At 44.2% G+C, this 27,736-nt stretch overlaps 1 protein-coding gene across 2 annotated transcripts in view; it reads left to right on the top strand.

Moving 5' to 3' along the window:
- Positions 1-27,736, top strand: part of SUFU (SUFU negative regulator of hedgehog signaling) — an 84,756-nt gene that overhangs the window by 45,556 nt on the left and 11,464 nt on the right. Inside the window, exons 6-10 of one of the 2 annotated variants that reach the window (XM_064716379.1) lie at positions 849-921; positions 5,502-5,655; positions 7,142-7,253; positions 17,793-17,927; positions 19,415-19,553. In XM_064716379.1, coding sequence (XP_064572449.1) covers positions 849-921; positions 5,502-5,655; positions 7,142-7,253; positions 17,793-17,927; positions 19,415-19,553 — 613 coding nt within the window. Of the gene's footprint in view, positions 1-848; positions 922-5,498; positions 5,656-7,141; positions 7,254-17,792; positions 17,928-19,414; positions 19,554-27,736 lie in introns of both variants that reach the window. The other variant, XM_064716378.1, reaches the window with a different exon arrangement.

The raw sequence follows: 27,736 nt of genomic DNA, 5'->3' as shown, positions 1-27,736 counted from the left end.
ACACAAACTAGGCCAGAGGAGGGGGCTTTTGACTGCAATAACAAAGTATCTCATGAAAAAAATGAATTTTTTTAGGGCAGTTCCAAAAGACTTCAGTTTTTACTTCAAATGAAAAGCACTATCTAAGGCTGACTTCTGCAGTCTGGCTGCACTATGACCCAAAGTGAAGTCTCTGAGTATTTAATCTTCACAGTAATCTATTTTCTATCACCTTTGTTGGGAAACACCTTGAGCCTTCCAACTTTTATTGCTAATGATAACAAAGATTTCCCTGAGCCATCTGAGTACTTGGCCATGAAGTACCAACTGAGCAAAATGTCTGTTGTGATAGTATTTATCAGAGCAATAAGCTTTGTGGTACTGAACGTGACTGCCAATCTTGGTAAAAAGTGCAGTCCCACTGGGGCCCTGCTCTATTCTTAGATATGTAATAGAGGAATAAATCTTGACTCCATGCCTTGCTCATCTTTCTTTGACTCAGGCTGCACTGGACTTCTCAGTCCCAGTTCATTTCCTGTAAGATTAAAACCCCTCTCAGCCTTGTGTGAGCAAGGGGGCCTGCACAGGGGATAGCAGCCCATGTCAGTCCTGACTGCTGTGCACGTCTGGGTGCTGCCAGACGTGAGCTGATTAACTGCTAGGTCATGGAGGGCTTTTATTATTTATTTATTTGGAAAATGTAAAGGGCAAAGGCATGCTGTGGGATGTATACACCACATAGATGGGTTTCTAGGCTTATTTTAAACCCTTATCTTGTTCTTCCTTGAAGTACAGGTCCACTCTGAGGACCCTGTTGGAAAGTTCTAATTAAAGGGCTTATTTGGTTCATTACCTGTCTTTCTTTGTAGAGCTGGAGGCCCCTGGCTGATAACAGACATGCGAAGAGGAGAGACCATATTCGAGATTGACCCACATCTGCAAGTATGTCTTTAGTTCATAAAATGTCATGTCTCTTGTAGCAGCCAACTGTTATACAACAGTTCTAATATTTTCTGTAAAGGTGCTTGCATCTTCTCAATGTTTGTAATAATCCTGGAAAAGTCTTAGAAATTCTTTGCCCTCTTAGAGGTGGTTCAAGAGGGATTGTCCAGTCCCATGTGAATGGCAGCTCTAGGAAGAAAGATAGAGAAGAGAGACTAGGAAAATGGAATCTCCAGTTTGAGACAAATTGGAGATATTGGATTGGATATTTTAGAAAGGAGGAAGAAAGAAGATGAAGGACAGAATAATACAATATTTAGGAATGGTACACCAGGAAATTCTTCCTTCCTTTTATGTGCAAGTGTAAGGAGATATAACATGTAGAAATCTCAAAACCAACTAAGTACTATTTTTTCACAGCAAATGTGATAGTGTAGTTCATTCCTGTAGGATATCACTTGAAGCCAAGTAGTTACTGTGGACTGAGAAATTATGGGAACCCAAAAGTACCACATGCAGTTATTAATAATCCATGCAGGAAGAGATATTAACCCTTCTTCTTCAGAGTTCAATTTAATTTCTGAAATTTAAAGATAAGAATAGGACCTCTATGAAGAGGTTACTGTACTGTGGGCTTCTCCTGATCCATGCATTTGGGAGATAGTTCTGCAATCCCTTCAGCAGAGCTGGAATACATGGTACTGGAGTGCATGTGCCCCCAGCAAATGCAGTGTGGTGCTGGCCATGTTTCAGTGAATCACTGAGTATTTGCCTTTAACAGAGAACTTATGGCTCAGCCTGGTAGGGCACGTGCAAATGTGCATGTTTTGTACAAGCAGTTGCTTATGGTCTGCATGTCTGTATCTGATTATTCTCAGTTGCATCACAGCATCTTTTACTTTGAAAGCTTAAGAACAAAACCAAATTCTACTTTTACTGGTTTTAAGGATTTGTTCATCTAGAATAACCCCAGTCTGAGAAACACAAAAAAATGTTCCACAAATGTTCCACAATGTGGGAGCTAATACAACTGAAAGTCCTATAAAGTTTTCAGACTTTCCAGAACCTTGCCCTCTCCCCTCCTGGAGGTGTTTCTGTTGTCTGCACACTGGTGATTCCTAATGATAACAAGGTTTTCTTCAATTTACTGTAAATGAAAAATAGCTCAGCTTACTGGAATCTGAGTCAGCTAAGGCAAGTTAAGGCAAATAAAAGAGTACCTTTGCCTCACCAATGTGTCCTGCTGCTGAAAGCTGCTATGTCTGTGGTCCTTCCGGACTTCCTCACATGGAGCACATTCCTGTTTCAGTTCTCTCTTGTCCTTGCAGAAGTGCAGATGGGCAGGTGTGTGTGTGCACACCTCCCTCCTGCTCTGCTGCTGCAGCCCCCAGGGATTCATAGAGCAAAATCTGCCCCTGAGTCCCACAAAGAGCTTCTGCTGAGTGCAGGGAGCAAGGCTGTGCCAGGCTGCCTTCAGCCCTGTCATGTGCCTTCTGCTCTAATTAGTGGGGAAAGGATAAAGTGTCATTTTCTTGGTGTTGGTGGACGGTGTGTGAGACCAGAAAGGCAGCAGTGGAAGAGAGGTGGAGGGGAGGGAGGGAACAGGCAGAGAAACTGGACAACTTTCTTGGGAGCCAGCAAGCATGTCTGCCTGGGAAGCAGGCAGAGCTTGTTTGGAGGCTGCATTGTGTCTTGTGGGAATTGGTTGAGGCCTAAACTCAGCCCTGGCAGCAGCAGCTGTACTTTCTGTTCGGAGTTGCTGAGAATGGATCCCAACTAAGATGTCATCCCAGGATGTCGGCAATTAACACTGTGGCAACGCTGGCTGTTTTCTGTTCAGCCAGGCTTCCCTGTAGGCCATTCAGATTTCCCTGGCAGCACTGTCAAACAATTCCTGTCGGTCCCCAGCTCTGTGCCGATTCTCAGTGCTTTGCTTCTGTTTAGCAGATATCTCAGAAGAGAATAAAGCTGATTTGAATTTCCTGAGTTGTGGTTGCCGCTCTGCAGGTCACACTGCAGTGCTCTGGCTCGTTTAAAAAGGGATCAATGACTTAGAGCCTCAGAGCATCCCTCCCACATGCTGAGAGGAAAATGGGACAGAAATATCCTTTCTTTGAGGAAGGAAAGAGCTGAACCTCCTTTGCCCTGGGCTCCTCCAGCCTTCTGTTCATGCTGCCCTTTCAAGGAAGGAAGAAGAGCTCCTCAGTCCAGGCAAATCTTTGCTGGCTAAAGGTGGGGTAGAACTGTGCATTGCCAGAGCTATGAGTCTTCACCGATTGGGGTTTTCTTTTACTTTTCCCCTTTTAACATAAATACTTGCAAACATTATGAAACAGGCATGCAAATTAGGCTGCCTTAAGCCAGCTCGTTTCCATCAGCTCCCCTTGATCTCCAAGGGATGCCAACAGAGCAGCACTTCTTCCCCTGAGGAAGTGCTCTGCAAGGCAGCTGAGCTGCAGATGAGAGTCCTTCCCCCTCCCCGAGGCTCTGCACTGTGTCCGCAGGGTCTGCCTGGGAGTGGGGCCCTGGCTGCAGGGATGGGGGAGCAGATCCCACCAGAGCCTCACAGCCCTCTGGCCTCTTCTTCTCCGTGCTCAAGAGCAGGTTTGGTGGCTCTCCCATGCTTCCCCAATGACTGGGATAAAAAATAACTTTGCTGGCAAGCTACACCTCCCCAAGTCAGCTCATTTGGGTCCTCACAGAGCACCATGGAGGGTTCCCAAAGGAGCCACGTGCTAAATCTCACTTAGAGCATTGTCTGCATATGTAGGAACGGATGTATTTTTATTTCTTTCCCCACAACTTCTATTTCTGGGTGACACAACTAATTTTATGTTTAGGATAAAACAAAAGAGAATCAGCAGATTTATTATTTCTCAGATTTTCCTATTGCATTTTCAAGAAGCCAGTTTCCCCTGACGCTGGAGGAAGATCCTAACAAGGGGAGAAAAACAGAAGAAAGGCAGTCTCTTGAATGCTTAAGTCTAAGTCAAGACTGCTCTGATCCTGCAGTCAGCCACAGGCTCCTACCTCAATTTTGGGCCAAAGAGTGGGTTTTGGGAGGTGATCCAGATGAAAAAAAAAAAAGAGTTGGCTCAAGGGAAGGGATAGGAGCACATGGAGGAGGGTGGGACTGCAGTCATTGCAAATTACATCAACTTAAACCGCTGTGCAACCACACCCTGAATGCTTGTGTTTATCTTTGAGCTGCTCAAATCCTCTCTTGAATGGTCACAAGAACAGGCAATGCTCTTCCCAGGGTGCAGCATGCACAGCTGGGCAAGGGGAGGGATGTGTATGGGTTTAGGGTTTAGTCTGGAAACTGTTTCTTGGGGACGGATTTTGCAAAGAGCAAAATGTTCGCACAATCTCATCTTCAGTGGCAATGTCACGCCAGAGGGTACTTACATGGGCTGGAGAGATCCTCTCCCACTGTGTGTCATACCACTCTGCTCTCTCCTCAAATCTTTGAAGTTTCTTGGGACTGCCTGCGTTTTGAGGTGACACAGATGTGTGCAGAGAGATGCAGATCTTGCTGGTGCCACTGAGCAGCACCAGAGGCAACACCCCTTCAGAAAAGGGGGAAGCGAGCCTGGCCGGTTTGGTGCCAGGGAAGAGGTGCCAGCCCTTCCTCGGCGTAGCACAGCCCCGAGTTTGTTCGGCTCAACATTACCCCCTTGTGGGTCACAGGTGGAAATTCAGACTGATGCCCATGTCCAGAAAGGTGGAACTTCCTGAAGGAGTTCTGGCTGTAGCTTAGGGCAGTCTTGCTGGCAACAGATGCACATGTCCTTAAGAAAATGCCTGGTGCCTGAGAGCATCCAGCTGCTTATGATTGGTGTGTGACACCTTCTGAAACCCAAACACTGGTTACGTGCTTGGAAAGTCCAGTTTGCAAGGGAGGGAATTTGTTTATTTGCCAATAGAGAAAGCTATGCAAAAGCTTTGACATTGGAAACAGACCTGCGTCTCCTTGCACGTCCAAACTTGCATGTTTGTCCTTTATGGGGACACCCCAGCACATTGGAAAGCAGGGATTCTCTGGGCAGTTTGCAAATGATGAACCCATGTGAATGAGTCTCTCTATGAGCTGCTTTCATTGTGGGACACTTTGGTAAGGTTGGAAAGAGAACCTTAGTTATTCAGAGGTTTGTTATCATTGACATATAGGAGATCGACTGCCAAGCTGTGCTTCATGTCTTAAATATTTCAAGTTGGTGTAAATCAGTGCTAACAATGAAAGAAGCAATCCTGCACACCCCAGGCCATTGGTTTCCACCTTTCTCTCTCCCTGCTTTGTGCCTGTCAGGGGCACATAGTGAAGCAGTGGGGACAGGGTGGGATTTCAGACCAACTTGCTATGGAAAAGGTTTGTTTAGTTCAGAATGGCTTCCTGATTTGGCTCAATGTGCAGTTGCTGTTTGCTGACACAGCAAAGCACAGGGTCCGGAGAGTGGAATATGCCCACAAAAGGGGATCTGCAGGAGCTGGTGAAGGTTGGGCTGTGCCGTGGTGGTGCTCCAACTCAGGCTCAAGCCACGCTCAAAAAAAGTCTTGGTGTTTTGAATCTTTTCAAGCAGGAGAGAGTCGACAAAGGGATTGAGACAGATGGCTCAAACCTGAGTGGAGTGAGTGCCAAATGTGCCTGGGATGACCTGAGCCGGCCACCGGAGGATGATGAAGACAGCAGGAGCATTTGCATTGGGACCCAGCCTCGGCGGCTCTCTGGGAAAGGTGAGAGGTCCTGGGCCAGGTCACTGTCGTGGCCTTTCAGCTTCTGTTCTGCTGGCTCTGGGCAGTGCACTGAGCCATGCTGCATCCTCGAGTTCATAACAAACTCCACTGCCATTGGGAGGCTTGGTGTGTCTCAGGGCAGCAAAATGGATTTTGGTCTCTTTGAAGAAGGCAGGAGAGAGGAAAAGAGTTCTTGGCATTATTTTGTCTAAACGTTTCTTTCAGTTTTTAGGCAAATTGTAAACTGAATCTGCAAACTTAAACCGAGCACCTGCTGAAACCAGGACTGTAAACATCTGCAAGGTGAAGCAATTCCATTTTCCCAGGCTGTGTTTCCTTATTAACATTATCCCTTCTTGGGAAGCAAGTTGGACTGACTCTGCACATTGCTGCAGCTGAGCTCAAGGAATTTGTGCAAATGCAGAACTCTAAAAAGAAGAATTAAAAAACTGTGGAGTTTCCCTTTGCAGTGAGATGCCTTCTCAGGGTAGAGATGTCATAGCCATTACATAGGCTTGAAATTATGCATATTACCTTTCAAATGGGTGAAGCAACATAAAATTTAAGGGCTTGAGATTTCCTGGAATTAACAATGGTTTCCACAGGAATGGCATCTGTTCTTAAATCCATGGTAAAAATTAGTTAAATGCATACAGCCTGTCTTCTGGCTTCTGTGCAAGTATTTTGAACTGCACTAGATCTAAAAAGGCTGTTTTGTCTCAGCCTTGAAATGAAAAGTTCAAGAGAGGTATACATGATGAAATTTGTATATTCTTCAAAAGATTTTTAAATAATTTGGGGGTTTTTTCTCTACCTAATTCTCACATGTCTCAAAAATAAATGAGGAAACTTCTAAGAAAGGCAGGAAAGCTTCCTATTGAAAGTATTTGGCCAGTAGACGTTTCAGAAAAAGGCAGAAGTAAAAAGACTGCATCTGAACTGCATAATTTGCAGCTTATTTTCAGATTTGAGCTTGAGGCTAAAGGTTGCCCTGCATAAAAATCCCTCCCTTTATGAATCTTGTTGTAAATTAATCAACAGATTTCCAAAGCCAATTGCAAAAAACTTGGAAACCTTCATACATTCATCTGGGAAAGGAATAAGTTCCTGTTATGCCTAATGGGAAAAATTATTTCCAGTACAAAGGTTTGGAAGTGTCAGGAGGTTCTATGAGAGTTAGAGAACCAACAAACACCTCATTTATGAAAATTTACAAAACTACTCAGAATTTCTTCATCAGGAGGACTCAGTACCAAAGATTCCAGCTTTCCTTGCCTGACATAACAATGAAGCCCAAATAAGGGAATTCAAGCTGACATTATAAAGTGAAATAAGGAAGTTCAGGAAAGTGCAGTTAAGTGTTACCCCATAACATTTCTACACTTCTTTCTGAAGGGGAAGAGTTTAGAAGAAACACACCTGGTATCTTCTTGTGCCTATGTTGTTTCTGGGGATTCTAAATCATGTTAAAAAATTCTCTTTGCAGATACAGAGCAAATCAGGGAGACTTTGCGGAGAGGGCTTGAGATTAACAGCAAACCTGTCCTACCTCCAATCAATGCACAAAGACAGAATGGGTTGAACCTCGACCGAGCACCGTGAGTTTCACCCTGCACATTCACATGGTGGCTGAGGGAGGCTGAAGAGCTCAGCATGGAAAACAAAGTTAAGGTGGGGTGGGAAAGGACTTGGCAAGGGGAGAGGAAAGCTGGCAGTGAACACTTGCAAAGCGCAAAGATGGGTGGAGAAGAGTTGTTCAGGCTGGATAAATGGGCTAGTACTCAGGAGGGCAGCTTTTTAGAGGTGTTTTGGACAAACTGTGCTAATGCACAGTGGTTCTGACTGTTCTGTAGAACCTGCTGTTCATGGTCTTCAGTGTTTGAATTCAGACTGGAGTGATCCCTGTAAAAAGTACTGTGCTGAAAAGTGCTATGGTATCAGTAGAGGTAGGTGGCATAGGTGACTGCTGATGTTTTTTCCTGAGTATTTTGTTTTCAAGCTCATAATTACAAACCTTTCAGTTAAAATGTTTTTTTTTTTTCTTTTTAAGTGACTTTGATCTTGCCTTGCTTAAACAGGTGGGCTCTGTCAGTAATTACATGCCAATAACACCTGGGTCTCTAATAGCAGTAGTCTAACAGGTGATTTAAGTGGGACTAGGGTGGCCCCTAGATCTCTCTTGTAACTTCTGGCTTTAGTGAATCTATTATCTGTATGTCTGTCCTTCTGGGCTTCTCCCCTTCCCCTCTTAGACTTCAGGTGCTAGTTCAGTGCCTTCCCATCAATGTTAATATTCTCATCTAAATGATACAGAAAGACACACATCTTTGCTGCACTCTTTCTTCTTGATATTTCCTTTGGTTTCTTAGTCTCTGATGAACATCTCTGCTTTCTGCTTTCAAGAGTAAAGATCAGCATGAGATCAGCACTTCCCTGTAGTGCCAGGCAGGGACAGTACCCTGGTCTGTTTCAATTCCTGTTTCATTCTTGATTCAAACATTTCATGAGAAAAATATTTCTTGTTACTGTCCTTACTTGTTCTATTTTGTGAGTGACTTCCAATTTGCCGAATAAATGAATGTTTATGAGTTGCCTAATCCCTTTGGGGGAAGTATTATGTGTCAAATGCTGATTCTTTTTGCTAATATGTAATATGAGATATAGGTACTTACATTAAAAAAAATCTCAAGTGACTTTATTATTGCTTTAGGAATAACCTTGCTTTTGCCATATAGTAATTATATGGAGTCAAATTCTGATTTGATTCAGGTTTTGAGGAGTATTTCTCTGCCTGCAGGTTGGTCACATTGGACCATTGGTTGGTCCCACTGAAATAAATATAAAATTGTACCATGTGAATTGCACAAATCACACCCAGCCTTGGAGAGCTCAAAAGTACTGGGCAGCATTTCTCACAGATGCTGGGCTCCTGCATGCATCTGCTTGCCCAGTGTAAGCTGTGAGTCCCCAGTGGTTGAGGGTGACCACAAACATTTTGGGTGCACGTCAGGTCAAGGAGGCAGCTGATGGGTAAGCCTTAATGCTGGGAGGCAGTTGATGCTTAGATAAGAGAGCTTTACGTTATTCAGGGTGAGATAAACAGAGATACATTTGAGACAGAGTGGTGAAAGGTTAGCAGAGGTCTAAGATGAAGCACACAAATATTTACCTGGGTTTTTAACTGTTCTGAGACAGAAGAAGGCAGGTCAAATTCAGAGCCTCACATCTGTAACAGTGCTCTCTGTTGCAAATCTCTCTTACCTGCAGCAGCTGCACACTCACCCTGCCTGAAGCCTGAGTGGCAGGAATGGCTGGTTCCCAATGTTTGCCTCCTAGGAGCTCAATACATTTCTCTGAGGTCTATGGTTACCACTGGGGAAACTGATGGGTCACCTGTTTCTCCATAAGTACTTCAGTTAAGGAAAGACAGCTATCAGCTGTGTTACTGTGGTGATACTGTTGGAGAGATAGGGGAAATCTCAGCTTAAAACAGCAGTGTGTCCTGATACTTTCTTCCTCCATCTTACTAGATGCTGCTTTGAGAGGGGTTTGGGAAAGGTTTTCTTCTCCTTGTGCAGTTGTTTCTCCTCTCCATGTAGCAGATACAATGGGACTTGTTCAGTGCATTGACCATACCAAAAGGGGTGGTTTGTGCTGGAAAGCAATGTTTACCTACAACCTCTGACTAACTAGTACTTAAATCAGACCTGATGATTACTCTTACTGTGGCTAAATCTGATCAGTCAACACATTTTCCAGAACACTGTGGTATAGATGAAGCAGAAGAGGAAGATCTTGTTATGTCTCCGCCTTCCTTAACACACTGTCTCAGCATGTCTCATGCATTTGAGCAAAATTGCTCAATGTGCAGTAAGTACAAAAGCGTGATATGGAGACTCTCATCTCCAGCTGCTGCACAGGAATGCAACTTAGGAGCTCAGCTTTTGCATGCAGCAATATATCTACATCCATGTTCCCTGCAGGTACCTGCAGAGGTAAAGGCTGAGACACAAAAGGCACAAACCCAGTGCAGTTATAACTCTTCCATAGGACTCCTGAGCACCTGAGATGAAGGACATTTCTGTACATGGATCTAGTGCTTCTGGTGCGATCCTTGCTTGCATTGCTTGGGCCTGGTAGGGCTGGGACTCAGGTCTGTCCTGTGCTGTAAATCTTGTGTAATCAAAGGCACGTAATTTAACTATTGAGCTTCAGTTCTGAATCAATAAAATGGGACTAATAACAATGTCATCTTCTTGAGGCACCACAAGGATAAATATGTTAATGATTACGAGGTGCTGGCTGATGGGAAGCAGGCTGGTGTGTAATCATATCCTGCACTGTACACACCAAATCATAAAAAATCAAACCTGTGGTTCTTTGCAAGGGTGCTGTGAATAACTAGTGCATTAGAAGTTCTTTAGGAACTTGACCAAAACACTCTCTTGGGGCATGGAAAATTGTTTCAAATCTGCTTTCTGTAGGGAGCGCTGCAGAACCCCAGGCTGTCAAATTTGCACCCAGCTGACAGTAGGATGTTAAAGTCTGACACAGACTCTAAGGGCTTTGTGTAGAAGAAGAATGTGCTGTTTATTTATCATGGATTTGCAACCACCAACTGCTTTCCTAGTAGCTTTCTTCCCTTTCTTTTATCCTAACCCTACCACCCACACACAATAATCTATCAAGGTTTAAAGCAGACCACCTGTTCTGCATTCAGCATCACAAATAGTATCAGAAACACTCAAGCTTTTGAATATTTATTTGTATAAAATGTAGAGGATCCGGATTCCATATAGATTTCCCAGTCTTTGTATCGTTACAGTTTCCAGTGCTTATGCAAAAACCTCATATTATTTGGTTGCAGATAGGACTTGATTCAGTATTTTGGCTCCAGCAAAGCATATACTGACATGTTAAGCATGCATATTACCAGTTGTTCACTGTCCCAGAGTCCTAAAAAAAAGTTCCTTTGAGAAAAAGCTGGTTTCTGTCAAAACCCTGCTGGGCAGCTGTAGTACTGTCATTCGTTAGTGTTATTACTGTAGACTGTGTAGCCCTTTTTCTCCTAAGGATATGAATAAAAGCACACTTAAAGCTTAAAACTGCATTGGACATCTGTTTCTCAAAATGACTGTTGGCTCAGTTCATAAGCAGCCATTAAATCAGTTTGTACGTATTAACAAAGGAACATGTGAATTAATCTTTGGAAACATGACTAATCATTTTGAACATAGGTAACTGAATACTCTCAATTACCACTTGGAGAAATAAGACGTGCATGAATTCCAGTGTGCATTTCAGTGGCACATTATTTGTTTCTTAGGACCCATCAGCTGAGTAGGTGCTGCTGAGACACACAGAAAAGCAAGGCTCCCAGTCCTCTGAGTCGTGTAGATTGACTCTTGTTGGATACAGAGAACTGTTACCCGTAGGGGATGTTTAAATGTCAGACTAAACACTGCTGCTGTCAAGCCCTCAGTGGGCTGGAAGCTCCAGATGTCAAAGTTCAGTGACACTTGTGGAGTCTTGCTTCGATCACTATTTAATTTCTTGATGTAATAATTTCTGGGGCCAAGTCTTTGGTTGTCTCTGGTAATTAGCTCTGTGCTCTCCTGTACAGTAGGTGAGTAGAATCTCCATGTTACAGATTAGGACAGCAGAGTTAATTTGCCACAGTTGCAGTGAGAGCCAGCACTGGGATAGGGGAATTCTTGACCTTTTCCACCCCTCAAGGGCCCCCTTGATCATGCAGCATTGCTGAAATTGATGTTTTTCTGCCTCTTGGCTGACTCAGACTGTTCCACTGTGAGTCAAGGCATGGAGTAGAAACCTAGTGCTAGCACACTGCATTACTGCATGTGTTGAAGCTAAAATTATCTGTGATTGTTGCATTTCATTGTGCCAGAATTCAGGTGTGCCCACGCACACCCCAGTGTCTGAACATTAGGTTTGAGTGATAGAAAAGGGTCTCCAAAGTCTGTATTAATTTGATAAGACTTTTCCATCATGTCTCTGCTGTTCATAACTCTCCCCCTTCTCAAGAAGGATCAAGTGGTGTGGTTCACATGCCTGACTCTCATATTTCTGTCTGGGATTTCCCAGGTAATTGTGCTGGTCCCTTATGTATGATGTCCCATTTGTCCAGGGACCCACAGAAACCTCAAGTCCCATCTGCATTCAATTTCTAGGCAGAAAGAGAGTTTGAGTCTAGGGAAACCTGAACATATGGTAGCCCTGTAGCCATGTGCTAATTCCATTCAGCCCTGAACCGTTTCCAGCTGTGCAAGGAAATGAAGGCAGGTTCCTGGCAGAGTAGGGAACAACCCTCCGGCAGGTGGGGCTGGCAGGACTGTCCTGGCAGTGACCTGCTGGAGCTCTGCACTCTGAGCATCTCAGGTGGTTACCCTCCCCTCGTGGGAAGAGGGAGGAGTTGTGTCCAGAATTCCTCCTGGGATAACCCCAGACTATCACATGGTGTGCCTGGTTTGGAGCACATGAGTAATAGTGGCACTGCTTCCAGGGCTGGAGTCCACTGCTCCTGGAGTTCTTGGTAAATAGGGCACACAAATGGAGCAACACTGGGTTAGTGCACATTAACAAGCTCCATCTGAGCAGCGTTTCTGAGGAAGCTCTGCCAGTAATACCAAAATGCAGGATTTGCTTGGAGGCGAGTCTGCACTTTGCTTCTCCCAGTTGCACTGGGTTTTCATTCTGCTTTGCTTGGGCAGAGGGAAGCTGTTGTCTTTGTAGCTGGTTTCCTGTCTTCAGTTCTTGGAGGCAAACTTTACATAAAGAGGAGCATTTCAGCATTCTCTGAAGCTGTCTGGTTCTGGCTTGGCTTTCTGATTCTGCAACCACTAAGCAGTAAGTTTCCAATCCAGTCCTGCTTATTTAGGCATGCTCTCTCATCGAGTCGCCATTCAGTGGTATCCTGGTTGAGTCAGGAATGCTGAATGGAGGGAGGCAATATACGTTAGGGAGTGTCTCTCAGCGTGAGGCTGAGTGCTGGGTGACAGGATTGCAAACTAGGAAAGCAAATGTCTGGAAAACCAGTGTCAGTAGAAGTGCAAAGCAGTCACCATGCTATTAATTTGCACTCCTGCATAGTTTTCCCCATCTAAGGGTCCGAAAGTGCTTTGCAAACATTGACTTAATCCTTCCATGTCCCTACATGGAAAAATGTCTCAGTTTTACAGGCAAGGAACCTGAAGCATAAAAGAGTTGTTTGACTTCTCTCATGAGTCTGCAGGGTGCCAGTGGCACAGCTTAAATCTCTCAATTCCACTTCAGCTGCAGGTCTTGGAACAGTCTGGCCCCTGCAAGCTCTGACAGTGGTTATTATGCAGCTTTCCAAAGGGATATGTGAGTGGCAAGAAGATTGTTGCTACTGGCATTGTCCTAGCAGCCCTTCCCTGCCAGGAAATGCACACAGAACATCGTCACCATCCTGTTTAACCAGGCTGAGGAGCACCCGAGTCTGAGCACTCGGAGTGGGCTTGTCTCAGTGTGACCACGGCAGGAGCTGTAACCATGTCCTCCCCAGTCCTGCACGCGCCTCTGTGCGTGCCTGACGGGTGCTGGAACTCTGTGTGCCAAGGTGCTTAGGGCTCTTTCCCACAGCTGCTGGTTTGCCCTTCAGGGGAGACTGTGGGAAAGAGACTGAAAGATTGTTGGCACTTAAGGGATCTTTGACCATATCTTCATGAGGGAGTGAGGAGGTTTGAAACAACCACGGTTGGAAAGGGAAGAAGGGGGAGTGGAAGGAGGGGGTGGGAGGGGAAGAAAGGAAAAGTGGCCCGACCTTTCTCTCTCAGCTGTGCAGGCCTGCACTGGTGGTTTGCATTTGCTAACTCACAGTACTGAATTTTATATGGAGGGAGCAAGGAGCAAGGACAGAAACTAACTTCAGTGAGGCAGTGGGCACCCACTCCTGGAAGGGGCCCCTGCCGTGGCCAGCTTCCAACAGCAAGTCCTTTGTGGTTTCGATACGTGGCAAGGTAGCTTGGAAATGCAGCAAAATTATGCTCCATATCAGCAACAGAGCTTGGAGGGGAACTGAGACTTCCTTCCTTGACAGATCCATGAGATCAAGCGCTCTGATCATAAAGCAAAGCGCAAACACAAGAATAAATAAACCTTTCTTAATCCAATCAACCTGGTTATTCTTGAATCCCATAAAATAACTGCCAGTGGTTGCTTGAGGAGTTGCTATAAACATGACTTATAAGGAGGGGACATCCAAACTTTGTGCAACCTAGTGATTGCATTGGCGATTTTCCAGGATCCCCAGGGGCTGCTGCTAATTGGCATCAAATTAAGCAGGTTGCAGCCACCCTCATCTTTAATACAAAGAGAGGGCCCCCGGGAGGCTACAGGTTCCAGCGTGTGGCCTTCTCACATCAAGAAGGAGCACAGCACACTGGGACATAGAGTCTCCTCAGGTCCTTTGCCCTTGTTGACAGATCTGGGGAAGCTGCAGACCACACTGGACACCTTTACAATGGCTTGATCATGCTCTCTTTCTTAGAAAAAGAGAAAAAAAATCAACTATGGCTTTGGTTAAGTTCATGTTAATCAGCATTCATGAGACCTAACAAAAAAACAACAAACATAATTTCCTCCCTCTCTCCTCCACCCAGAAGCAGACTACTGGTAGAAACTGAAGCTGGAAAAAATAGTTGAAAGTCAGCTAAAGTCACCTTGGTAACTGCAGCAATACACTTGCCCAGAACAGGAGACATCAAACCCAACTACAAACAGCTTTAAAGAAACAAAAAGAATGTAATCATCTAAAGAATTAATCTGACAACTGCCCACGTTTACACCTCCCACAAGCTCCCAATCAGAGGGAAATGCGCTTTAATCTCCTCCAACTCCCCTCCAGTTTCACAAAACACTAGATGTGCAGTCTTTAAACTGGGGCATTTCCGGCATGCTGCTTCCATTTAAATCTGCCTTTCCTAATGCAGCAGCCCTGGCTTTTGCAGAGTTGTTTTTTCTGGACACTGAGAAACATGAATTTTTTTGTGGGGGTTGGACAAAGTATTAAATCTGGCATAGACAAAGTTTGCAACATTTTTTGTGATAGTCAGCTAGATCTTAGTCATAACAAGTAAAACTCCACTGACTCTTGCTGCTGATTTATTTGGTGATGGGGTGGAGGAAGCAAAGACTTACGGGTAACTGACAGTCGTAAAACCAGGGATGTTAGTGTTAGAAAGCAAACTTTTTCTACATTTTTTTCTGAGTCTGAAAACTACAAGCTGTGGATGTCAATGTCTGTTAGGATATGAGCTTTTTATTAATAACAACCTAGAGGTCCTGCTGACTCTTCATGTGGGTGATCACCCTTTGGAAGGGGCAGCACAAGGGTTTCCAATCCCAAAGAGAGAATTTTACTGGGTCTTTCTTAGTCCCCATGTCATGTAACATTTTTCCAAGCCTGAAAATGATGGCACTGTGACTTCCTAATGTGTTATGTGCATTCCACTACATGCAATTCTTGTTTAGAAAGGTCTACCTTAGACCGAAGGTTATTTGGTTTCTGCTATTGGAGTTTCACCCTTCATTTTAAATACCTGAAATTGTGTGAGCTCCTCTGAAGGGAAACAAGAGACACAGAGTATGAGTATTTTGGAAAGGATTAATCCTTTCATGTCATTCACAGAATTAACTACCATTTTGCTTCACCTTTTTGACAGAAGGGCTGGTTACTTATTAATGTGAAGTCATAATTATTGACAGCCGTAAAGTCATGACAGTTCCATTTGATAGTTATACATTAGTCAACATCTTCTCTTGAGCATGTAATGACAAACAGCATTTGCTGGTTTTAATAAGACTCAGAAAGCTTTGCCCCTTGCCTCCAGAATTATTGTCGTCATTCCTATTATTGCATTAACAACCGGAGGCTGTTCCCCCTCCGGACTGCGGCCCCATTGTGCTCGCAGCTGTACTGGCTAGCATGGTGGAAACCTAAAAACCCACCTTCAGCTCAGTGGGATTTGGAGCCCAGGGTTGTGGGGAGCTGTCCTGCAGCTCTCTGTCCTGCTGAAGCACAAATCTCACACCGTGGATTGCCTGTGAGGCTGTTCTGGGATGTCCCCATGCCTGGCACGCTTAGTCCAGGTGAGCAGGGCACAGTCTCTTGTCTGGAGCAGTAACATTGCTGTAAAACTCCTGATCCACTCCACAGTGCCTAAACTCTGCAACTGCATTTAGGAGTGCAAGTTTATGGCTTGTCTGAAAATCATGCATTGCTAATGGCTGACCCTTTTGGTAGGGGCTGATAAATGAATGATTGGAAGCTGGAGACCACAGGCTGACTTTCCCACAGCTCACTGTGTATATAAGATCTGATAAGGAAGTTGAGACAAAGCTTAGCTTAAGGTCAACTGATCATTAATCAACTGTAACTGCACTTCTCAGGTAATCAGCCTGAAAAATGCTGGCCTGCTCCACTCTTTGAAGACCCCACCTAGAAAGAGCTATAAAATGTTTGCTGAAGTAGATTAAACACAACTTTAAGTGCCACACATAGACTACAAAGCATGTTGTGTCTTTGCTTCAGGGTTAACCCACTAAAGTGACACTCTGCTGACTGTCAGTCCATCAGCCCACCCTGTGCATAAGCTGTATCCTAATTTACCATGTCCCTGCTGGATTATTCACTACTACTTTTGTGTGTTGCTAAAGAAGAAAATAGGGCATGTTTTACAGTTTTTATCTTGCAGAGAGCTGAGCTGCTCTGTTATCTTTTTTCTACATGTCTCTGACCTGGCCATGCAGTGTATTTCAGGTTGGACCATGAGATATCAGAGTTTAGCTGTTTCAGAGTGGGCACTCAGCAGCATGGGTAAAGGGCTCACATGGGACTGGGTGACCTGGCAGAAGCAACAGGCTGATCTGCACTGAACTGCACTGCTATGTGTGTGGCTGGTGGGAGTAATTTTGGGACAGCTCTCAAAGGTAAAATCAAGTAAAGGTGTCATCTAGGTCAGCTCATGAGGGTGAAGCTGATTCTTTACAATCATTTCCAGATGTACACTAATGACAGTTCAGCTTGGATGGAGGAAGGATCCAGGCTTGTTTTAACAATGTTCCCAAATGGAGCCACAGCTTGATAGCCTTGTTTGGCTTTTGGTTCTTGTGGCACAATGGAGGTACATTGCAATATGGAATCTCAGTGCCCTCCTGCTTTTCCTGTCCCTCTCCTCTGGCGATTCTGTACTGTAGAAACTATCTGAACAAAGTCTTACCTCTGTTAAATTCTTGTGGAATGCCAGGTGACAAGAATATAAATCACTTATCAGACACTTCTCATCAGTCCATGTCATCCATTAAAGTCATAACCCATCCTGTCCTTTATTCTTTGTTCCAGACTGTCAAGTAAGGGATCATGCTGGTGCTCTTTGAACATATAAGATGTTTATGGTCAAGTATTTTGAGATAGATCGTTTTATTATCTAGAGAATTTGGTCTGGCAAAGTTCCTAATCATGTAACAACATAACCATGTTGTAGCTTCAGAATATGCTGGTCTTGCAGAAATGAAGGAAAAAGAAAGCAAAGTTACTATTGTCCTAAAGCAACCTGACTTACAAGGCAGAAGAATCTATGAATCTCCTACTTGTCACATGGAGAGTTTTTCTTCTGGCTGTTGCATTTGGTGCTGGATGAACCAGGAGATTCTCAAAGCCTTTTGGTTGAACTGTGCAAAAAAAAGGCACAAAGGACTGAACAAGTCTTTCCTGCAGGCCACTACCTGAAAAATCCTGAAGAAAAGCAAAAGCAGGAGGAAGGACACACATGGTAATTCTTCCAAACCATTTTGTAGTGTTTGGAGTTTTGGAGACTTTAGTTTTGCTGCAGTTCTTTCCAGAATTTTTTTTTTTTTTATACTGGGAAGAGATGCACCATGTATATGCATCAGTTCAGATCCTAGGTTCAAACCAAGCTGAAGAGCTGCATGCTGGGACTGGTAGTCTGAGTGAGGCTGTGTCTCTGCAGGAGTGGTGAAAACTCGGATGTGTCTTTGTCTTCATGACAGTTTTTTCCCCAAATCCTTCCATATTCACAATCAAAATAGCACACAGTACTGGAATCCTGAATCTGTGCGTTTATCTGTTCTCTCAGAAGCCGTAAGGACAGTTTGGAAAGCGAGAGCTCAGCAGCCATCATTCCTCACGAGCTGATCCGCACGAGGCAGCTGGAGAGCGTGCACCTGAAATTCAACCAGGAGTCCGGAGCGCTCATCCCGCTCTGTCTAAGGTGAGTGAGCAAAGCCATCCTCCTCCACAGCCTGTGCTGACACGCTGCTTTTGCCTTGTGGCATTGTTTCACCATACAGACATGCATGCAATGGGTCTGTAAAGGCCAGAGCTTAGATATTTTGCCAAAACACATTAAAAACAGATGATTCTTTGCATGATTCTGTGCTCATCATGTTAAGATTGTTTCTCATTCTTTTTACATCCTCCAGTGTCTTTTGAGTGCCGAAGCAGGACAGGGTTAGTATAGGGGCTTTTTTATTAGTCTAATGCTAGCGACCCTGTGATAAAGAAGGGATGTCTTAACATATTCTGTCAAAGAAATTCTTAAGTTATTCATTCTGACTTATGGACTCAGATAAGTGGTTGTGCAAAACCTGTTTGCAATCAGTTTGTGCATACAAGTGTGGATTTTAGACAAATTATGTCACATGACTGAAGGAGCAACACATTGTGTGCATACTCTACACATTTTCTTTTGAAGGTTCAGTCTGTGCATATCACTGGCTTCTAGTTTTCCATAATTTCAGCCAGCATTATTTTTAAAATCCCTGTGCAAATGTTCTAGTATCTTAAGATAAAAATGAACTGTCGTGTCAAGACAAATGATTGTAGGTGATTGAGTTACTTTAGCTTAATGAGTTACATGTTGGTAGTATCAGAGTTATCAGCAGCAGGTGCACACTTGCCTGGGCCTGTTGAGAAACCAATGGGAAAGTTAATGCAAACATATTTTATTTTACATCACAAATGTGTGAACAGTCTGTCCTGATCAGTTAGCTCATCTGACCAGCAGTAACTCACCAAGCAACTGTGACTCTGGTAGGCACTAAATATATTACCTGAAGCTCTCCCTCTTGCATGTTAGAAGCCATGCATGTGTGTCACAGATGCTCTAAGCTGAAATACAGAGCCATAATTTTCCCTTGCATTGAATGGAAAAAGGGAAGTAATACTGTAGATGGTCATGTAAATGGTCAAAACACACTGTATGTGTGTTTTCTAGGCATTTTCTTAAGTAATACAGGTGACATTTGTCAAACACCAGGACAATTGATTACTAGGTGTTGTCAAAGAAATGAGCCTTCTTAGAAATGTGTCTTCACATTTCCCACACAATGTGGAGTCTGGATTCTCTTCTGTAGTTTCCATCTTGCTGGAAAACTGTCAGTCCCCTGCCTTTACATACATCAGTACCTCATAATGGGGATAGGCATGAAGTGGGTTTAGTTGTATTCTAGCTCTGTAACAAGGTCCTGAGAGTAAGGGGGAAGATGAGGGGTAGCTCCCTGCCTCAGAAAGAGGCTCATCACCTCATCAAGGAGGCTTTTTGGAGTAAATCATTCTTATATTCCTGAAAAATACATATTTGCTGCCTTCAAAATAGTTTCCCATGCTGATGGCAGAAACAACAGTGAAGTATCTCCATTGTTGTGTTGAATGCTGTGCATGCCCTCTCAACTCATGCACATGTGTTTAATTCCCCAGGGGAAGGCTCTTACATGGACGGCACTTTACATATAAAAGTATTACAGGAGATACAGCAATCACATTTGTATCAACGGGAGTAGAAGGAGCCTTTGCTACCGAGGAGCACCCCTATGCGGCCCATGGACCTTGGTTACAAGTGAGAAAACCTGTCTCCTGATTTTCCCCTTTCCTCCTTTACTGTGACCTAAAAATTATCTTGCTAAGGGCTTATGTTGTTTAAAAGTGTAACAAACCTGTATTTTCTACTGCAACATCTCTCATAGCTCTTGCACAATATTTTCAGTAATTATGACCTCAAAAAATAATGGTGAAATGCTGCTATTTATATTGGTGGAACTCAAAAAGATAAGTGACTGGAAAATTCAGACATCATCTGTGAATACAGTAGTATCCATTTCCTGAAGTCGGTGAACACTTTACAGGCTGTATTTATTCTTGATTTTTTCCAGAAAGGAATTTGGGGGAGGCAGAGTGGAATGACCTAAACAAGAATGGAGCCAGGGCAGAAGAGCTGGAAAGCTGTGGGACTGTGATCCTGCAGAGCCAAGATCTCAGTTTGATCATCCCTAACAGGAGAGCAGCACAGAGAGCAATGCCTTTCAGTTTTAGCTCTTTTCTATTGATTCTTTGATAAAAGCTTGTGGTTGCTTGAAGCACCCACACATTTTTGCACCCACATGTTCTTGGTGTCACAGATTTTCCCTGGAAAATCCCCATCTGCTTGAAGTTGAGGGTCAGCCCTAGAGCAGTGATGCACTAATGATCTGACAGTGTAGTGCTGTTCTACCCTTGAATTTCTTTATGGTTATAAACATACTGTGGGAAAAAAATCTTGAGGGAATGTGTTAATGCAGAAAAGCCCATTTCTGAGGGACTATGTGTGCAGTATGTCTCTGCCTTCACTGCAACTGTGGCATTCCTGCCTCCCCATCTGTTTTGAAGACAGGGGGTTGTTTCAGCATTGCAGTGTTGCAGTTAGCCTTCCAGTGATTTGTTTTCAAGGCATTCTGCAGTCTGCATTCGTAGGTCTGGAGGACATCATACCTTGGAATCTGTATGACTTGTAAAGGAGCTGATTTCGGCCAGACCCATCTTGTGCAGGGATTTTCAAAGAGCATGCTTTGATTGTTCTGACTGGAAAGTGCAATGCTCCTATAATGATTAACAGCAAAGAGTCAGGTTTAAGGGTGGGTCATTTGCTGTTGGTTCCTGTGCTTGCCAGCATATGATACACAGGATCTTGTGACTGTGTTAACTCCAAACATGGGTGTTTGTTTGCATTTGCATCACATCTTGAAATATATTGATGTGTAGAGCAGTCAGGTAACCTCTAAACAGTGAAGAATGGCAATAATTATGTCACCATACAGACATGTTAACCCTTATGAACCTGCCTGTTTTCATGCCTCTTATTTTGGTGCTGAAAAATGTGTAAGATTTTTGGAGTAGGTGAGATGAAAAGGTGAAGAATTGCTGGCTCAGATGGTAGGGAGGAGAAGCAAGTTCCCTCACTAGTCTCCTGCACAAGGCCAATGCATTGGATCTTCTTGTCTGACATAAGCAGCTCTGCTGCTGGCCCCTGCCCTGTCCTGTGTTGAGTACAAATGACAGGCTGAAGGGGGAGGAAGGGAGGCTGAAAGCAGCCTGGGACAAGAGGAGTAGCACCCGGTTGTGAGATGTGGGAGTGTCTGAGACTCTTGGCTTAGTATGCAAGGGAAGACTTGATCCGTGCTCAGCCATTCCTTGTGGTGTTGGGAGCAGGGGAGAGGGAGGTTTATGTGGCTTTGCTTCAGAAGTAAAAGAAGTTGTGGTGCATAAAATTTCCAAGGAGGCAAGCTGTGTTTGGTTTAGTCCCTTGCAGCCTGGGCTGGCTGAGTTGGCAAGCCCTGCTAAGCTTTCACAGCAAGGCCCAGAGAGGATTTTCCTCCTCCCTTGCTTGGGACCCCAGGCACAGCAAGGAGCTCCAAGGACAATTGGTGGCTGAAAGCACCTTACTGCAATGCAGGGGCATGTTGCAAAGACAAGTAAATGGAGGAACTCTGAAGGAGACATGGCAAGCTTTTCCTCCGATGGACTTTTTCCCTATCTTAGGGTAGAAATCAGAGCCTTAAAAATCCTGACCTCAACTCTGCAGCAGCCAGAGACTGACTTCTCTTGAGTCTAAGCTTTGGTGCAGTGAGAGCCCACACCTGCAGACTAAACACAGTACCTCCTGTTTACATCTTGTGGGATGGAGTGGAGGATGTCCAAGGTGGGACAGGCTGGGGAGCTGCTGTCTATCAGCCCCCGCTGCCCGGGCTGAGCAATGAGCTGAGAGTCACTGGGCTCTGGTGGAGGGTTAGCACATGTCAGGAGTTTGGCAGATCCCAGCACCATTCCAACCAGACAGGTGTCCATATCCCCACCACAGCTGGTACTCAGCGGGAACCATTTTAGCAGTCTCAGCAGAAAAAGTAAGGAGTCATTAGACCAGAGAGATTGTACGCCCCATTTCTATCAACAGTCTTTCCAGGTCACGTTTGAGGCATGTTAGTAGGGGAAGCCTGTCCTGCTGCTGCCCATGCTCTGGGGATGATTAGATTATTTCATTCTCCAGAGCTGTCAAATTGGCACCTTTCCCAAGTACTTGGAATTTTTTTTCATTTAAGTAACATTTAATTAGTTCTAAGAAGCTAAATTCTATTAAAGGTCTAAGCATGTTAGGCTGGTTTATTTCTGAACTCCTTCCACTATGTCATGTATTGTTGAGTAGGGAAATTGCTTTAACTCAGAAATGTACAAACATATTCAAGAAGTCCTCCTTGTTAACACTAGACTCCTGTTTATATGCTAGTTACTGTGGCAAAGTCTCTGATGTGTAACACTTGAATTAACATTACAAATGATCAAAGGCTTCCGCGGTTCTTTCTTCCACTCCCCCTTCCTCCAGTGCTGTGACTGCAGAGCCCCCACATTGCCTCCTAAGCACCTCTCCTCTGCTTTCCAAGGGATAGATGTTCCAGATGCACAGGGAAAGGCTGTGCAGGAGGTGTCTGGCCCATGCTGGAGGGTTAAGGATGCTGATCATGCAGACAGACTCCAACATAAACTGCCTCACAGTGACATTCAAATTTGTGGTGGAGCGTCCTTGGTCCAACATCTGAGCTGTGCCAAGTGTGCAATTCATCACAGATTGACCTTGTTTGTCTCTAAAACATTCCCAAAGCAAGGTGAGGTTGTGCGTGTGTTCTCTCTCCCTCCCTTACTTTTGCTCCGACAGATGATAGAGACGCTCTGTTGAAATGTGTTACTGATCAAGCCCATCCCAATAAAGTTGCCTGAGCCTTTAATACATATTAATATTATCCTGGGGTAGTTTGTGTCAAAGCCTGTCAGCATGCATCATCCTTTGGGAATTACCATCATTAAGTCTCCAGTGATGGGAGTCAGGACATGCTTCTGCAAAGCTCCTCTGCTTTTATGTGGAGCTCTCTGCCCGTCTAGCACAAAGCAGGCTGTTCTCCCCTCCTGCCTTGCTCACCTGGACTGCTTACTCTCCCCAGAGGGGAGAAGGAGGTTTGTTTAACTCTACCTTTAGATAATTTCTGCTCCTGCTGCTTTAGGCAGTCATTGTTCTAGGCAGGAAGATGACATTTCAAGCCTTTGATCATGTGCAATGTGCATGTTACGCATCAGATACTACTGCAGACTCTGACATACAAGCCAATACAGTGCAGTAAAAACAAACCTATAGTTAAAGAGTCCTCGTTAACTGTAAAATCTAGCACACAGAATGTAAGAAATAGCTCTGCACTTTAGCCTTGCCCCTGTTACACATGTGCATTTCAATGCAATATCTAATTGAAGAATCATACACATTTTTAACAGAGTGTGCTTGCCTCATTCACTGCACAGAGATGCAGTATGTTTGGGGGATGGATCAGGAGCATGGAGTAAAGTAGACTCTTTCCTATAGGATTCCCACTTTATTTGTTAAAATTGGAAAGTGTGTTATGAATGAGGCAGGTAACTGCAAAAAATCAGAGTAGTCTTATAGTGAAGCCTGTTAAACATTGCCCTGGAGAACTGGGTCCTGTTCCTGCGTCTACTATTCTTATTCCAGAGTCTTAAGCTAAAATATTCTCACCTGGCAAGTGACTTTGTGTTCCTCATTGTCTGGATGCCCAGCTCAAACCTGAAGTCTGATCTGTGTTCCCAGCAACAAGAGGAGGTCAGGAGGAATTCCCTTGTGCATACCTCTGTGGACTGGACTAAGTGGACTGGAAAACAGGAATCTGCAAGTCTTGAGATGGGCACTCACAAGAAGTAGACATTCAGATTCAACTTTTTCTTCATTTATTTTCCTATGTCTGTTCAGAAGAACATTCTTCCAGTCATCCTGTGAAGAATGCAATGAATTCAGTGCTTGCCAGGCATTCTCCACAGATGAACAGCAGAAACAATTTCAGGAAGAGATTAAAATTTATTCTTGCAGGTCAAGAGAGAGATAGGATTTCTTTGGGGCAGGGATTCAGCCTGGGAGCTGTGGTGAAAGACCCATGTTCAGTTTCCTGCTCCTGCAGATTTTCTCTGTGACTTTTAAGTCTCTACTTCCTTGAGCCTCCATCCCCCATCTGCTGTACTGAAGACAGCACTTCCCTGCCTTGCAGAAATGTGAGGCCAAGCACGTCAGAGGCTGAGAGTGGTGGACAGTAAGATTAGGTACTTCCAGTGTTATCCATGCTGGCAGTAGTTGGATGCAGCATACTAAATAAAGGGGAAGAGAGTAGGAGAGAATGGGGAATCAAGTTGAATGATAATGAAAAGAAATGATGACTAATGCTGCATTCAGTGAGCAAAACCATCCTGAGGACTGAGCAGGGCAGAGGTCTTGCTGGAGAAAAACTGCAGGTGATCCTGTGATTACAAATTTGTTTCATGAGGCAGACGTGCTGGTGCCAAATTAGCCTGGCATCATTTCTGTGCAGCAATTTCCAAAGTTTTGTACACCCAATGTCACTCATCTCTGAGTGCAGAGGGTATTTTTTCCAGGTAATTTACTTGGGTTTGGGACTAATCCTGTTAGGCAGGTGGAGGCTATGGATCATTGGCACTTGGCACCCCCTGATTCTCAGCCCAATGTGAGTGTGTCTGTGTGAGCTGAAGAGCTCACAGCAATGGTGGGGTGTTATCCTCTGGCACCAGGCACTGCTGGGGGGCCCTCTTTGCTCTCCTCCCTTGCCAGTAGGTTCCCAATGTCCATCTGACAGCATGTGAATTTTAGGGCTGTGGAAATGGGGTTCTCCAGGCTCCTTGCCCTTTGTTGTCGCCAGCTTTGGCATCTGATCTGCCCTTCATCCTGTTTTTCTGTGTCTTTGTCTTCCCCTCTTCCTGGCCCGTCTCTGCTTTCCCCTCCTCCCCTTCATTCAAGATGGAAAATTCCTTCTCCTCCTCCTCCACATGGTCTGATTTCCAGCAGAAACACTGAGAGTGCTGGAGAGTTTCCCTGCCATTAGTCCTGATGTGCCTGGTGACATAGCAATCCCTCGCCTCTCAGAGGAATGATTAGAGGAAAAATCACTCCTTAGCTACCTCTGCCCTATTTTGGGACAGAGCTGCCTTGGGCTGGGATGTGCTCAGTGAAGGAGGACTCTTCATTTCTCATGAAAGCTATGGGCAAACAGTACTTTCAGAGACTTCTGACTTAGCAAAGCTTTTTCATGATCAGGAGACTTTCCCTTGTCCTCCAGAACACTCATTTGCTAATCTTCATCACCCTCTTCATAAGGGGTGTTCTCGTGCCAACAAAATTATCATATGAATTTGCTAGTACTGTCAAAATACACTTTTTCCAAAATACCTCTCTTGATTCCTTTTTCCCTAAAAACCTTTAGAAAAAAAAATCAAAAAACAAGGCATCCAGCATGGAAAAATAAGTTGAGGCTTAGGACAGCAAGGTCAAACCTTTCATAGAAAATGTTAAATGTGCCTGTAGGCAGGATAGGTACATGGAAGCTGTGGGAAGCATCCAGCATGCAGGAGCTATCAACATGTGCTATCTATGCTGGCAGTCACAGCAGAGAGGGGATTACTGTGAGCAGGGTCATGGGGGATGATCCATTCTTTTGGTTTGGCAACCTAAGTGAAAAATCTGGGAAAGAAGATCAGACTGAGCCCAATCTTTAAATATTTTCAGTTTTTCTTGCTGAAACAAAAGCCTTAAAGAGACCAAAAGCTGAAATAAAATCCTTTTATGTTGAATGAAACCAGAAATAAGAAATAAGAAAGTTTTCTTCAATAAAAACAGGAAAAAAAATCTGGTTTTGCAGAATAGGGCTGGAGGTGTTAGGAGTTTGCCTTCTCTAATCAATATTTAAGGGATATAATGCTTGCATAGGATATGAGAAACTCATAGTTTATTTCTTTTTTAAATTTCTTGAACCCCTTTTTCTACTTCTTTGGTTTATGGGCACCACAGCTATAGGGTATTTTGGTTCTTCCTCAGCTCTTCCAATTGGAGTTGTTCCACATCATATAAAACACTGAATTAGTCACAGAGACAGAGTGCACAAGAGAATGACTTTGTTCCGGTAGAGTCAGGACATTCCCCTGGAAATGAGCACATCTGGTTCTTCTCTCGGCTCAACCACATGTTAAATCATTTATGCACATTGGCATAATGGCAGCAACAGAGGTTCAAAGCAACATTTGAAAGAGCTACTCTGATGCTGAAGATGCTCACTTGTAAGTGGTAGCTATGGGTCATGTCCTCTCATGAAGACATAGCCTTGATTTTTGGTCTCCCCACACTTGAATAGACGTGTTATTCTTAGCGTGGCGAGTTCAGGAACACCCACAAGCTGGTTTGAGTTGTGTACAGCTACGGCCTGCTCTTCACCAAAGCAGTTTTATGTGTCTGCTCATGAAATTATTTTTCAGAATGTTTTGAATGGCTTCCCCAAATTCTTGAGCAGGTCTTGGAAATGTAAGCTAGCAGTTTTCCAGTAAGTTTATCATGTACTCCAAACACTCCCCAAAAGCTTATTGCATTATCCCTTTGTGTTCTTCTCCCTCACAGCTGAATGAGACATTTCATCTAGGGTAGAAATGTACCGTTAGAACATGATAATCTTCCCAATGTCAACTCTCCTGCAGCATATTCTCTAGTACTTTGTCCAGGCTAGTTTTGGATGAGTCAGGTTCTTTCATCCTTCTTAATCTGACTGGCTGTCTATCCTGCCACCTAATACCCCTCCCTTGCCATTCAAAGGAGACTTTGATTTTGGCTACTTTGTGTAGGTTGTCTTCCACCCACTTAGTGCATTCCTTGAAATGTCTGTTCTTCCTTTGCTTTTTCTCTCTGAAAGAATTGGATTTGCCTGTTGTCTTGGCTTCCCTGACAGCCCTTTCCCCAGCTGAGCCAAATTTTATGTATTGAATCAAAGAAGCCTTGTCTGCATGATAGATCTCATCAGTCTGGGCTTTAAGGAGTTCAGGTCCTCGGGATCAACCTTGTGACCAAGAATGTCATGAAAAGATCCCACAAGGTCAAAATCTTTCAGTGTCATCCTATATTTCCTCTTCTGGGATTGTAACATCATGGTGTGAAGCAATAGCGTCCCTGAGGCATCTGTGAGTGGATGTTTCTCTTTTACAAGGGGGGTTGCGAATCTCCTGCAAGAGCAGCAGTGGAATTTCCCATCAGAGGTGTTTGTTGCAATACTGGTACCTTTGAGGCTGTAGTGAGAGCTGTGATGGATTCAGACAGCAACGTGGCCTTTTCAGACAGTGTCAGGGCTGGCCTAACGTAGAACAGGGTGACAAGACCTCTGCTCTGAACCTCTTGCAGCTTGAGCAAAGCAGTGCAAAGAAGCCAGGTCAAGGAGAGAGCAGAGAGGTGGGCTAGGGGCTGCCTGTGGCACAACACAATCCTCCCATCAGGGGATTTTATTGGTAGAAGTTTTTCTGGGAAAGGCTGACACAGTTTAACTTAACTTTTTGCTATGCTGACTACAAGAATTAAGCTGAAACATTTTCAGAGCAAAGGACTCATAAAAGTTGCTGGATATTTGCAGATGTAACAGATGATTTGGCTTAGGATACAACTGTTCCACCTGTTCTAGGCGTAGCACCAATGGATGAACAGTTTCTTACAAAGGTTGGTGTGGTTTACATAAGGGTTTATTGCAATGTGTCCTCACCTTTTCTAGCTGGACATACAGGCCAGCTATGTACTAACTCCAGAACTAATAAAACATGGTTTCCTTTCTTTGACAAACCTGCTAGAAAAGCAACTTGCAGTGTTTAATGCAAACAGAGCACTAGGGCAAAGTGTGTGAT

This window comes from Zonotrichia leucophrys, chromosome 6 (assembly GCF_028769735.1).
Source record: "Zonotrichia leucophrys gambelii isolate GWCS_2022_RI chromosome 6, RI_Zleu_2.0, whole genome shotgun sequence".
NCBI lineage: Eukaryota > Metazoa > Chordata > Aves > Passeriformes > Passerellidae > Zonotrichia > Zonotrichia leucophrys.
Note: the sequence above shows the minus strand (reverse complement) of the source record. Positions and strands in the feature narration are given on the sequence as shown.